At 48.2% G+C, this 14,092-nt stretch overlaps 1 protein-coding gene across 1 annotated transcript; it reads left to right on the top strand.

The window, feature by feature from the left end:
- The first annotated feature begins 339 nt into the window (after positions 1–339).
- On the top strand, positions 340–13,880 carry ANKDD1A (ankyrin repeat and death domain containing 1A). The gene is made up of 15 exons (XM_075159809.1): positions 340–448; positions 2,813–2,916; positions 3,594–3,692; positions 4,302–4,400; positions 4,859–4,963; positions 5,837–5,935; positions 6,378–6,476; positions 7,592–7,690; positions 8,046–8,144; positions 8,392–8,490; positions 9,380–9,478; positions 10,848–10,943; positions 12,090–12,291; positions 13,024–13,155; positions 13,398–13,880. Exons 1-15 carry the CDS (start codon positions 415–417, stop codon positions 13,457–13,459), a joined length of 1,527 nt encoding a protein of 508 aa, XP_075015910.1. The 5' UTR covers positions 340–414; the 3' UTR covers positions 13,460–13,880.
- The last annotated feature ends 212 nt before the right edge of the window (positions 13,881–14,092 follow it).

The following is a 14,092-nucleotide window of genomic DNA, read 5'->3' as shown; positions in this document are numbered from 1 at the left end:
AACCACCCACAGCCTCAAAGCAGCACTCAGCCGAGGCACTCTGAGGTAAAGGGTAGCACTGGCCTAGGTAACAGCCCTGCGGCCCCCTGACCGAAATGGCGGTAGCTGGATTTTCCCCTTCAAGTTATCCCAAAACGGCCCGAAAACACCGTGTTTGTCGGAGAGAGGATTTATTTTATTTTATTTTCCTTTAAATAACAGTTAAAGAGGCGCTCTGCGGCGGCGGGGCGGCAGCAGTCAGCCCGCCCGTGAGGCGGCGGAGCGGCAGCAGTCAGCCCGCCCGTGAGGCGGCGGGGCGGCAGCAGTCAGCCCGCCCGTGAGGCGGCGGGGCGGCAGCAGTCAGCCCGCCCGTGAGGCGGCGGGGCCGCTCCTGTCAGCCCGCCCTGAGGCGGCGGCGGGCTGGCGGGCCGCGGCATGGGGGACGACCTGGCTTCGGAGGGCGAGACCCGTGAGTGGGGGCGAGGCGGAGGCTGCCCTAGCGGGGCGGGGGGCTCCGCGCCGTGAAGGGGGGATTTGTGTGGCGGGAGAGGGCGGGCGCGGCCCCGGCCTCCCCCGGGCCCGGGGCTCTGGGGCAGGGCCGAGATGCTTTAAGGAATAACAAGACGTATAAAAATCCATTCAGAAACAAACACCTGCGCGGGAATCGAGCTTGCTTTTGCCCCAAAGCATCCTGTACCCCTGAGGTGCTGCAGATAACGCCAGTACCCCCCACTTCGGCGTTTTGGCCCCCTTTATCGACTAGTGCCCAGCCGACCGGGTTGTCTTTGTGTCCTGCAGCCTCAGGTAGAGCCCAGCGGGCAGTTTTAGCGCGTTTCTTTGCATGCCTTTCGTCTCCTTTGCTGCTTTTTAAAATCTCTTGCATAATAAACTGCCTGTGAGTTGGTGCATTGCACTGAGGGTAAATCACTGAAATTGTTTGCCATGCTGTTTGGGATAACTGCATTCATATTCAGTACCTTAAGGTATGAAATACTCTGGAACCTGAGCTCGAAAGAGAAGGAAAAAGTGCTGAGTATCTGCTGAAATGCTGCTGTTGAACGGGTGCATGCCATGAGGCGGAGTGCATTTACATTTACAGGGCTAGCTTCGCTGGTGTGGACACTAATTAGAAAACTCAGTCCTTCAAATTTTTTCCCATGTGTTGCTGAAAATAAATAAATTGCGGCTTCTACAGCCTTAGCAGTGCAAGGTTTGTTACTACATCCTCACAGGTAGAGGAAAGAATAAATAAATCAGGGGGCAGTTTGGCATCTCTTGACAATGGTGCTTTGTGCGATCATAAAATATAAGAACACATTTCTGTCACCTGGAGAGCAGGGGAAGCAATATTTGCTTAACTGAGACATAGGATTCACTCCACTGAACGGAGGTAGTATGCAAAGAGGTAGTATGTGTGTAGCCATTGGTAATTACCATAAACTCCACAGGTTTTTCCCAAGTTCTCCTGATATTTCCTCTCAAATGAAGGATCCATGCAGTGCGGAAATGCAGTCTTGTTAACATACCGGACCAGATGAGAGCAGGGTCTCAATATACTGTTCCTGCAGAAATCAGTGTCCAGATCCTACTGCCTTCATTATAGCAGGAGGTCCAAAGCTCTTGAATGATCCTGTCTGGTATTAAGATTTGAGTTATTTGTGTTTTTCTTGAGCTAACGGGTTTTGTTTGAAGGTAAGAGGAACAGAAACTGGAGGGTGAGGTTATACCTCTGCTGCCCTAAGAGTCCACAGTAGGGGTGTCTTTCTTCTATGCGCTCCAGAGAGAAATGGGGTAGTGCTATTTAGACAGCAAGTCTCCTGTTTATTTCCTCAGTGGGGTGGAACGGGAACAATAATATGTTTTGATGCATGTGGTTAGTGTGTAGTCGATATGTTGATACAAACTGAAGTTGCTTTGAGCCCCTGCTACCCTCAAACTGCAGCCTGAGATCTGCAGAAACGTAGAAGAGAGCAGAGCATCCGAGACAGCTCTCCAGCGGGATGTGACAGGCTGAGGGTCTGACTCAAGCACTTCTTGAAAGAATTCCCCAAAAGCATTAGGGCAGAGACGGAGTCCAACAAAGACTGACACCAGCCTTGCCAAAAACCTTGAGAGCCTTCCTGTGGGGCTGCGGCAGGCCCAGAGTTACAGCCTTGCTCTCGTTTCTTGGCAGGAAGGTTTGTTCGATCAAGGAGAAGATTGCTGGGGCAAGGCCCAACATGGAGAGTAAACACCCTTAAATTGTGCCTAACTGTGCAGGACAAATGCTACCGATTGTGGTAAATTATGTGCAGAACTGCCACGGTCTATTAAGAGATGCAACACTAATCACAGGCCAGGCTGGCAGCTTTGTGCTGCTTGGCTGATTCAGGTTGCCCAGAGGGTCACAGCAGGACCATGTGTAAAGGCCTCCTTGTAGAGCAGCGGGATGTAAGTGGAGGGATGGAGGAAAGGGTCTGGGTCATCTGCCCGAGCCCTCACACTGGCTCTGGGCCTCGGAGGATGCCAGACCTAATGGATCAAAAGGTTTTCAGGCTGGAGCAAGTCCAGGCAAACAGAGAAAGGCACTGAGTTAGAAGAGAAGCTGGTTGGGCTGGAAGAGCACTGATGTGGCACAGGGGTACTCGGAGAAGGGGCGATAGTGGGAGAGGATGAATCCAGCAAACATGCCAACATCTGTAGGGCTGGGATTCTTGCTTGGAAGAATCTTTCTGAAGTCATCCTTCCTTGAAGCCACTGGGGCCGGTGAGATGAAGGGGAGGTTTGTTGGGGCATGCTGCTCCATGCTCTTGCCAACACTGTTTTAATGCCCTCTCTTCTGTCTCTGCTGCAGTGCTTCATTCAGAGAAGGAGTTCCATGATGCGGCGAAGCGTAATGACACGGCCAGAATGGAGGAGCTCATCAGGAGAGGGGTCGACATCAAAGCCAAAAACAATGTAAGTCCTGGGTTTTTCTACCTCTAAGCTGCAGGAAATGCTGAGGGTGTGTTTCAGAACTGCAGCTCCTTAATGCTACTCTCCTCATTAGCTGCTCAATTGGTTAAAGCTTTGAAATACACCGCCCAGTGCTAAATAGGGCCTGTAGCAACTGAGCAGTTTCACAACACACTGGAACCCACAGCACTGTCATCCTGGCCAGACTGAAAAGTTGCAAGCACTGAAGGAGGGTGATAATTTATGGTTCCCCTTGGAACTTGTGTGCCAGATACACGTGGCTGCAATGAAAGGCTTTGATTTTGCTATCCCTGTACGCCAAGGCTGTGGGACTAACTCAGTTCCTGGTGCAGGTCTCCCCTTGTTGACCAGAAGGTTCCTGGAAATACAGGATTGCGCCCACCCTATTGTTTCAATCTGTCTGACCATGGTCAGCGATACACTCCCTATCTCTCTATGTATCATAACTGGAGTTTCTGAGTAGAAGGTGAATAGTAGAGGTCACTATCTGCCTGACAAGAGAGCAAAGAGACAGAGAGCTATGTTCAAAGAAAACCCTGCACAGTGCGGGAGATTCTGGCTCCATGGATGCAAAGGAGATTTTGGCCTTCAGGAAGGCTGGTGGATACACACACACTCTGCGTACCTCAGCCTTGCCTCTCTCCTTCCTTCCCTTCCAGACAGACCGGACTGCCCTGCACTGGGCCGCGGGAGCAGGGAACGTGGATGCTGTGCGACTGCTTCTGGATCACAATGTCCCAGTGGATGACGAAGACAGTGTACGAAGGCGAATCTCCCTTGCATGTCCAAATGTGTTCTGTGTTGGGGAAGCGCTGGGGACTGGGTGCTGGGCTGGCAGTTGCAGACCGCACCTTTGCCCTGGGTGGGTGGCACAAGGCATTGCAGTGCTTGGGAAGCTGTGGCCTCCCTGCTGAGGCCGGTGCAGTACCTTTCTGGAGCAAGCCTTGTTTTCAGATGTGTCTGTGCTCTGTCTTTTGGCCTTTTCCTTGCATGCACAGTGACCGGGAAGTAGGCTGGTAGAATCTGTGAGGTTTTCGGTATAGCGTGGGGATGCTTGGCTTCTTCTGGTCGTGTTGTTAGGGCTTGTGGGAAGACAGTGACAGCCAGCAAATTCTATCTCCCCCATAACAACCAGCTAATACGCACCATTGACTAGGAATGGCAGTCAAGAGGCAGGTCTCTGCTCAGCTGCTGCAACCATCTGTGGCAGCAATAATAGTAATTGGAGAAAGTGGGGCTAAAAAAAACCCAGAGAGAAACAAAAATATTTGGGAAACTTCATGAAGCTAGAGGGACAGCTTCCCTCCAGGGTGGGGATGGTGGTGGCTGCAGTTTAGCTGTAAGTATCTCTCTTCTCTTCCACGCAGTTTGGAATGAATGCGCTTCTCCTGTCTGCCTGGTTTGGCCACCTCCGCGTCCTGCAGATCCTCGTTAATGCTGGGGCCAAGATTAACTGTGTCAATAGGGTGAGAAAGTCTCTCTACATGGGTCCATCATGCAGCTCCAGACAGTGACGGGGGGCAAAGAGAGAGGCTTACCTGTGAGCTGAGGTAATCGTGTGTGACAGCATCTGCTATGGGGACTGCCATCTGCACTTCTGCCTTATTCCTAAAACAGGTGTAATAATAGAGATGTACATGACTTTCTCAGCTCACATTTGTGCAGTGGTGGTGTGGAAGGTGTTACAGAAATGGGAAATGGGTTTAGTGAATCAGCAGTCCATGTATTTTAAAATAGACCTTTTTGCTGGGAAAAGGAGCATTAATACTTCAGTCATAACTTGCCGTCTGCAGCACAAGCTAGTTTAGCCCTACAGGTGCAGGGAGGCATGGAACAGGTCTTTGCTAACAGGAACAGGTTGTTAAAAGAAACTGTCCTGAAGTCTTGCACTTGTTAACTGAATGGTCCTTTATCTCCTTTCCAGAATGGCAGGAACCTGCTCCACTGTGCGGCTCAGAGGGGACACATCCAGGTGATGGAGTTCATCATGGAGGACCTGGAGGAGATGTGTGTGGATAAGACAGACAAGGTAGGAAGGCTCTTCACTGCTCTGTTTCGAGAGGTCTGATCTTGCCCTGCTGAGCTTAGCAGGAATGTTGCCCTTGGTCTTGGGAAGAGACTCGGAGTCAGATGCTACTCCCAGAAAACCAAGGGTATCCCACACAGGCTCTGGCCCTCCTCCGGAGGGGGGCATGGGGATGATGAGGATTCTGGCTCTGATCAAGCTTTGGCAGCCAGGGCTTCCCAATGTAGCCTTCTGCAGAATGAATTCAGGAATTTCAGCGTCCTTCTCTTGTGCAACTGATGCTCCAGGGTGTATTGTAGATAAGCAATAACCAAGGGTAACCCTCTCCCAGCATGTTCCAGCATTAGCTGGTCTGTTCCTGAAGACAGCGTAGGAGCACACAGGAGCTGGTGCACACTCTTTTCCAATCCCTGGCCTTCATGGTTCCTAGAGTGATCCCCACTCTGATGCTTGGGAGATAAATGAGGCAACAAGAGATCTGCCTTTCCCCCTTTCCCCAAAAGGGGTTCTGACTCACTCGATAACTGGGGTCTCGGATATAATTCCATTTTTTTATCCTTAGTTGCTTTTAGTAAACTATTTATTACCCTCTATTTATATGAAATAAACACTGAAAAGATCTATTTTCCGGTGTTTGGCGAGACCAAAGTGCTTGGAGTTGTTAGCCCCAGTGGGTAGTTCTGTTCACCTTGTTTTGGTAGGCAGAATAAAAGTTAACAGCAGAATAAAAGATAACTATTTTTGAAGTGCAGCACTTTTTCCCCCTGTGGACTGGGTTATCGCCCAAGGCATTATTATATTGCTTGCAGCAGATGATCTAATCTTGTGCTTTCTGAGCCTTTCTTGGACTGTATTTCTTTCTGTTTCCTTTCAAAGATGGACAGGACGGCATTTCACCTGGCTGCGGAGTATGGGCAGCTGGAGGTGGTGGAGTTCCTAATTCGACTGGGTTGTTCTCACAGTGCCAAAGACAAGGTATGGGCATAAAACCACACACAAGGGAGGTAAAGTCCAAGGATTAGAGGATGTAAAAGTCAGGGAACAGGATACCACATGAGGCTCATGCAGGCAAGTTGTCAGCAGTTGTAACTGTGGTTGTGGTATGTCAGGGCTTTTCTTCCCTATCCACTTGCAAACCATTTGCACCTCAGTCTGTGTTGGATTTCTCTCCAGGACTTTTCAGACAGGATACACAGCAATACAGGATACAGGATACACACCTGGTGGACCATGCTCCAGTTTAAGGTAGCTGGATTTCTTACCTCCCTGCTACCTCCCTATTAGAAGACTGTTTCAGACTCATGCTACTGGTTACAACCTCCTTTTCAGACACGCTGGATATACTCTCTGCAAAGTTGTGGTGTATGAACACTCAGTCCTGTGATACATATATTTATGAAGTGATGTTTACTTTCAGGAAGAAAATACAGCATTGCATTTAGCTGCTAAAAATGGACATCTCTCTGTGCTGCAGAAGATTATAGATGTTGGAGTGGACCTTGATGAAAAGAACGTAGTAAGTACATTTAAATGAAATGAAAACCACATCAGTTTCGCCCTTTCCCTCCCTAGAAATACTCTCCTGACACAGTCATCAGGCTGAATAGTCAGTATTGACAGGAGAGGTTTAGAAAATAGCTGATTTTATCTAAAGCTTATGAGTGTAAATGCAGGTCACACTTGCAGAGTCAGTGCAAGGCAACATCCTTCTTGGGCTAATATCCAATTCTAAAGTGTTGCCTTTTCTTCCTGCTGTATCTGCTGACCTACCTTATCTCTCCATTTCATCTCCCTTTTTCTCCCTGACCCTTGTACATTCAAGTGCCTAAATGGTTATTGAATGTGTTTTAAACTAAACTTCACTATGCTTTATAGTATTGACTTAGTCGCTGAACATATGGACCTTCTGTTTGAGATCTCTCTTTGACAGACCTGCTTTGGAAAATTATGTGGCTGGAACATAGTTAATGATTTAGACAGCAAATATTGGCTTAGTATTGCTGTTATTTATTCCAGGGCACACTCCCAATTAAGTTTATCAGCAATTTTTTTAGTCTTATTTGGTTACTGTCTTTGAAAAGTGTATTTGATTGTGATTAAGATCTGAAAGAAAAGTAACTGCAGTAACTCTGGTAGCATTTGTGTTCCCCTAGATGAGCTGCCCTTCGTGTGAAGAGCAATAATAAAACTAGATAGGAATTCTGCTTGTTTCTTGTAAAGAAATGAGCTGCAGCCCTCAGAAGGGAGAACCAGTGGTCGAGGGCCACAGGCTTCCAGTTCTGCCTGTGGCTGTTTCTGGGCTGTTCTAGGAAAATGATTTGTCTTCATCATCCACATGAAATCCTTTTTTGTTTGCTAATGGGCTGAAGGGGAGAAAAGATGATGAACATGATATCTGTCTTCTGGGCCAGCTGTTTCCAGTGGCATAAGGACAGAGCAGTACTCTGATATGTCGGTGGCAGATAATTGTGTCCCTTATTTTCCTAACAATCACGCTGGCCCTCAGAATCGGTATTTTAACATGTCATGGATTCAGAAGACTTTTGCAGAATGAATTCAGATAGAGGCTTGCTCGTTCCGCTGCTCTGTCTTGGCCTCGTCTACAGAAATGCTGCTTGTCTCCTTGTCCAGGAAGGACTTACGGCTCTGCACCTGGCTGCTGAGGGGGGTCACAGTGATTGTGTGAAGCTGCTCTTGGAAGCAGGTGCCGATGTCAATGCCCAAACCCAGGTGAGCTCTAGGGAGGTGATTCCATTTCCAGACACTATTTTGTGGATTTTTGCCCAGACCTGTGGCCTGCCAGGGATGGCTCCCATTATCAGGTGAGGCTGTGTGGAGCCCAGCGCTTCAGAAACAGCGCACAGAGTCCAGAGGGAAGTACACACAGAGGGCTTTGTACAAAGAGGCGGGTGAAGCTGCCCTGGGACCGGTTTGGCTGTGGAGACAACCTCTATGAATTTGTCAGTGTGGGGGCATGGGGCTCTTGCAGGAGGGAAGCAGGGAGATCTCTGTGGACAGTCTGTACAAACTGCAGCTTCGGAGAAGAAACCCTGACTAATACCCATCTCCTCTGATGTGCTCTCAGAAGAAGATGAACTGCCTTCATTACGCAGCACTGCACGGCTATGAGGAGATAGCCAGGATCCTCATGGATGCAGGAATCCACACAGACGCTGTTAATCATGTAAGTCCCCCTCAATGCTCTCATCACTTACAAAAAGGCAAAGCCAGTTTGTGGAGCTGTTCAAGAGCACAAAGCAACTCTGCCAAGGACCAGTGCTGCTGTGGGGTCTGTGCTTATGGGGCAGCGTCCCCAGTCCACCCCCAGTCCAGGCTGGCAGGTGTCTTAGAACAAGACATGCTGGGCACTGCATGGTCCTTTCGGAGCCATGAGCTAAGCTTTTCCTAAGCGCAGGGTCTTCTTTCCACAGCAAAATGCATCAGCGACACACATTGCGGTACTGCAGAACTTCCCAGCCATGGTGAAGCTCTTCATCGATGCGGAGTGTGACCTTGACATTCCAGATAATGTGAGACTGCAGCTCCTGTTCTTTGTCTTTGAAATGTGAACCCATTTCCTGGGGGATTTGATCACCTTGGGCACAGGATTAAAGAGGAGTGCTTTAAAATGGGGAAAACCTGGAAGCGGAACTTAGGAAACATGAAACCTGTGAAATGATTCTGAGTGTTGCAGTGAGGTAATCGCTTGATGGCGTTCAGCATGTGGGCTGTGCCACGTCCCTGGGACCTGTGTGCAGAGACATTGCGTAGTCAGACTCTCTCCTCCCTGCTGGAAGCAGGGGGGAGAAGTTTCAGCCCAGAAGATGTTCTGCAAAATTAGGGGCTTTGCTAACAAATGTGTAACTTCTTTGTAATGTTTCAGTTAATGTTCATTCTTGTAGTGATGTTCTCTCCTGATGACACCATAAAATTGCCACATTTCGTATTTGATTTTAGTTGTTGCCATTAAACAATCCCAAGGTGCACGCAGTTTACAGTGCATACACATTAACCCGGCCCTGTGTCCCAGGAACAAAGAATTGGCAAAGATCCTTTCCTCCCTTGGCCAAACTATCTGCCTACAGAAATTGTTTAAATAACAGGAAATAATATAGTCCTATAAGTGACCCTAGGGAGCTTTATGGAACTGAAGAGGTTCCTTCTTTAGACTGAAATGTTATCAGGGGGGCTTCCTAGTGCTGGTGCTGGGACGGGCACAGACCAGTTCTGCTCAGCCTGAGGAACCCAAATCCAGTTTGAGGGAGGAAGGTGTTTGGCCCTCAGTTTAAAAAGGGATGGAGGGGAAAGGAGGGCGGAGCTGACAGCATTCTTACAGCACTTCCTCCTGGTATTGTTCTGTCCTTCCAGCCTCACACTTGTCCTTCTCTGAAATTTAGTCCTTTCGCCCTCCTTCTGCAGAGGCAGCAGACCTCACTCCACATCGCTGCGGAGCATGGCAGGCAGGACATTGCTGAGATGATTCTCATTGCAGGAGTTAATCTGAAGCTAACAGACAAGGTAAATGTCTCCATCGGTTGAATAGATTCTGTGGAGGTGTGGAGGGAAAACATGAATGGTCTTTGCCACTGTTTTTCATAATTTTCAAGGAAGGCTAGTCATAATATTAAAATCTGGATATTTCCAGGGATAAGGCCTTGAAACATTGCTGAGTAGGTTATTTTGATGTGTTTTTCAGGAAAGAAGTGACTGGTTCTTAGGAAGGTAGAAAACAGTTCATGCAATGAGCAAACTTTTTCTTCTCAGAGTTGTTCTAGTTCCTTCTAATTTTACTTGTGCTATCATGCACATTAATATCAAAGATCTTCTCGAATAATGATAAATGATACACCTCAAGAATTATAGCACACGTTTTAATAGGTTAAAAGTATCTGGTTGGTATAGATCTGGCACCGATGTCCAGGGCTTTTGCCCTCTAATTAAAGAGGAACAAAAGGAATTCTGGAGGGATCAGGCAAGTTTCGTGCAGCTGAAAGCGTGGTATATGCCCAGAAAATACTGAAGGGCAGAGATTAAAATAGTGTCTGCCATTTGCAGCGGGTTAAAGCACATACAGACTTGAAGCCACCTGGCTGAAACGGCCTTCAGCTGCAGTGAACGTTTGCCACCTTCCAGCAGTCTGTGGAACCACAGTGAGACTCAGCGCCGGAACTTGTTCACACTTTCCTGTGTGAAATTGGGTTTCTGCTCACATCTGAGGCTAGAACTGTTCTCACTGGCATGCCTGATGGCTGGGCTGGCTCGCTTTCCTTCATGCAACTTTCAAATCTTGTTCCTTTCTGCTATACGCTAGTAGATATAGATACAAATCCCGCCCCGCCCGCCAATCCAAAATCGCGTTCATGTAAGGAGCGTAGTTGCATTTTCATAGTCCCATTAGCCTGTGCTTCTCCTAGGAGACCGTTTCTAATCATGTGTATGTGGAGCCTATAAAATTAATGAGGTTGTATAAATCACTTCAGTCTCATGTGTCAGCAAACCTGCTGTGCAAAAGGATATAAAATGCCTTGGGTTGTAGTGCTGAGCTGGTCCTTGACGGCTGCACCCACATGGCTGGGAGCCTGACAGCACCCTGCCATCCGCTGCGGGTTACAAGGTGCGTTCCCAGCCGCTCCTGCCAAACGGGCAGATCCCCTGTGGCAACAGAGGAGATGCTGCAGAGCCTAGAAAATGACTCCCCATGCGCTGCTCGAAGCTCGCTCACATCCATGGTGTTTACAGGTGGAGGATAGGGGTCCTTCATCCCGGCTGGGTGCATTGCGCAGTAGGCCATGCTGCCTGGTACTACAGACTGCCGGGTGGGCACGGAGATTGTACCTCCTAAGCGTGCAAGGTCTTTTCCAGCTTATTTTTCCCTTTCTAATTTCAGCAAGGGAAAACATCTCTGGATGTCGCTGCCCGAGGCAATCATATCAACTTGGCGGACATGATTATCAAAGCCGATCGGTTTTACAAATGGGAAAAGGTGAGTGGCTTACACCACCATCCCCTGTGCTTCCCAGGGCAGATGTAGCTTTATCCTCTCCATTGAGACTCCACATTACCAGCTGTCAAAAGGAAAAGAAATGCAGGACATCCTGTGACAGCCTGACCTCTACTTTCATCACCTTATTTAAAAAAACGAAGGTCCTCACCATACCAACAACATCTACTTAAGGCTTTTCTTATTTAAAAAAGCCTCTGTTGTTAAAAACCTCAGGCTGCCTGGAGGGAACAGGGGTTTTCAAAGATTCTTTGGCAGCTGTTCCCAAAGCCCTGTAGAAGGAACTGGGGTAGCATGAGTTCCTTTTCCCAGAAGGAGAAACTGAAGCACTGAGCAGGAAAATGCTTGGCCCAAGGTCACCAAATGGGATGTGGGGAGTTTTTCAACAGTGGAAGGGAGATGCCTCTTGTGAGCAGAGTGATCAGTTCTTGTTGGAGTCGTACGACCGACTTCCCTCTCAAACTTCCCCCCAGCTGGGGCTGTTCCTCCGGTGTTTCCCGGTGTAGCCCAGCAGCCTCTCTCCTCCCGTGGCCCCGTGTGCAAGGCGCAGCTGCTCAGCCCCAGTCCCCATCTGAAACCCTGCCTGCGCCCAAACCAATCTGAGCAGAGGGCGTGCTGAAAGTACAGCCAAACACCGCATCCATTGCGTCTTCGCAAGACTTTGGGCATCCTCCCGTACCAGGACAGACAGTGCTCTAGCAGGGAAAGAAAAGGAAGGAAAAGAGGACATACGCCTATGGCTCAGGCGCAGGTTCCGGAGTAATGCTGTGTGTATCAGGCTCTTGCATGGGCTTCCTGCGCAGCCCTAGGGAAAGTTGTTTAGCCTCTTTGCAGTCTGGCGTGTAAGGGGGCTGAGCAGCTGCGCCTGTGTTGCAGGGGAGCAAGGAGATTTAATTAAATGATTCTGCATACAAGCCCTTGATAAAAGGCACTGTAGAAATGCAAATTGCGATCCGCATGGGCTTCCACAGCAAAGCTGCTATGAACATACATGATTAGAACAGAGTGAAGGAAGAGAATAAAGAGAATAAAATGTGCTGTGCCAGAATGAACTCGACCTGCAGAGCTGAGCGTGTGGGAGGCTGCAGAGTGACAGGTACACCTGAAACTCCTGTTCTGGCTTTGCAGGACAATCTGAACAGCGACTCCGACTCCTGGGTGGCAAAGCACTTGACCTTTAAGCAAGATCACAGGCTGGAAACACAGCACATTCGCTCAGTCATGTGGAGATTAGCCACTAAGTACCTCAAACCTGGGGAATGGAAGAAGCTGGCACATTACTGGAAATTCACTGATGCCCACATTAGGGCCATTGAGCATCAATGGACAGGTATAAAACACTGCCCAGATATTTTCCTTCCTTCACTTGGACTGTGTTTCTAGGAGATAAGGCTGCAGTAATAGCAAAGCATGAAGAAAACCAGCTGGCTTATTTGAAACAACCAGAAGATTAGGTTAAAAATCCTGTATTTAATTAATGTGGAGGTATCTACATGCTGGAATTTGTCTAGAAGTAAAGCACACAAGCATGGGGGTTAGTGGTCCATTGCTTGCAGCTTTTGAGGTACTGCCAGACCTGTTAGTCCTTGCTACAGAAATTAAATAAAAAATTCTTTTTCTCTAGGACAGAAGAAACTTGCTGGTTTTATTTTTTTTCTTTTAAGGAGCTGAACTAAGATGACAGTGGAGTCCCATTTAGAATTTAAGAGATACGTTAGCAGAAGCAGGGTGTGAGTTTCAGCAGCAGATCCCCGCTGGTTCGGTTACTGTAAGGACTCCTGTAGTTTGCACAACGCGAGCAAGGGGCTAAGCTATGCTCTGAAGGCAGAAATTCTGTATTGCCATGAAAGGTTGTCTGACAAGCCCAAGCTCATCCATGGCCCACTCCGTTAAGTTTAACGTTACTCTGGTAACTAGGAATTAAGTTAAACCATACTTTAGAGCAGCCTAGTAAAATCCAAAGAGGAGGGAGGGGTGTCCAAACTCACCAGTTCGGAAATCTGCTCTGGTCAGGGCCGTGCGCTGTGAAGTGCAGGATTTCACTGAGGTTTGATCTCGCCAGGTACTAAAAGCTACAGGGAGCACGGACACAGAATGTTGCTTATCTGGCTCCATGGCGTGATCACGGCAGGAGAAAATCCAATCAAGGGATTGTACGAAGGCCTTGTGGGGATCGGAAGAAGAGATTTAGCAGGTAATACTTTTGTCTTCCTTCAAATAACGCGCGCTGAGCACTACCTGAGTTCTGTGGTTACACAACACGCACAGAGGAAAACTTAAGTGAGGCCAATTCACGCACGCCAGAAGCCGCCCTGCTCTGCCCCTTTGCTACCGTTACATGTCCTTTCTTTCTCTTCCTTTTATTTTGATAAATTAACACATCCTGCCACGGCTTTATACTTCCTGCGCAGCAGAACGTGCTCTTTTCTTTTACAGAAAGCATTCGGAAAAAAGCAAACGCAGACTCTGCCTCCCCACGGAAGTGCACAGCAATGTAGCAGTGGGAGGGCACCTTCAACCGGTGCATCCGCAGCCCGTCTTGGAGCTACAGGAGAGACGCTTGCTCTGCCGCTCAGCAGAAGGCAGCTGCAACTTAAGGGCTTCTTGTCATAAAAAGCTGGCATCGCTGCTGCTTCCTTCTTGGTCTGAAACAACAAGGGCATCAGCAAACGCTGAGGGTCTAAAATGCCTCTTTACGAAGAAGGGAGATTTTTATCAGCTATTGCGAGTGGTCTGGGGACTGTAGTAGGAGTTCAGTGAGTGAGCCCCCCGTCATACTGTGAGTATCAGGAAATACTACACTATTTTACTGTAACTTGTTTACATCACATTTTTGTATATAGATTTTTAGCTGTCAATTTTTTAAGTTATTGAGGGGAAGGCCTTTGTTTTCAGGAGTGTTCTTTACTTACGTTTTTTGGCAGGGTGTTTATCACTTGTGTCTTGGATGTGTTCGTAACTTCCCTGTTAGGGTGGGAATTGAAGAAGAAAAGTTAAGGCTGCCACTCAGTCCTTTTGGAACCTTAAGGGTTGTGATTGTTCATGTTTCGACTCTTCCCAAAAAATTTCAGAGAAGTACATTAACGTACACTGTTTATAAATATACATTAACATAGAGGTACCATTCATAA

This window comes from Calonectris borealis, chromosome 11 (assembly GCF_964195595.1).
Source record: "Calonectris borealis chromosome 11, bCalBor7.hap1.2, whole genome shotgun sequence".
NCBI classification, from domain to species: domain Eukaryota; kingdom Metazoa; phylum Chordata; class Aves; order Procellariiformes; family Procellariidae; genus Calonectris; species Calonectris borealis.
This window is presented reverse-complemented; position numbering and strand designations above follow the sequence as displayed.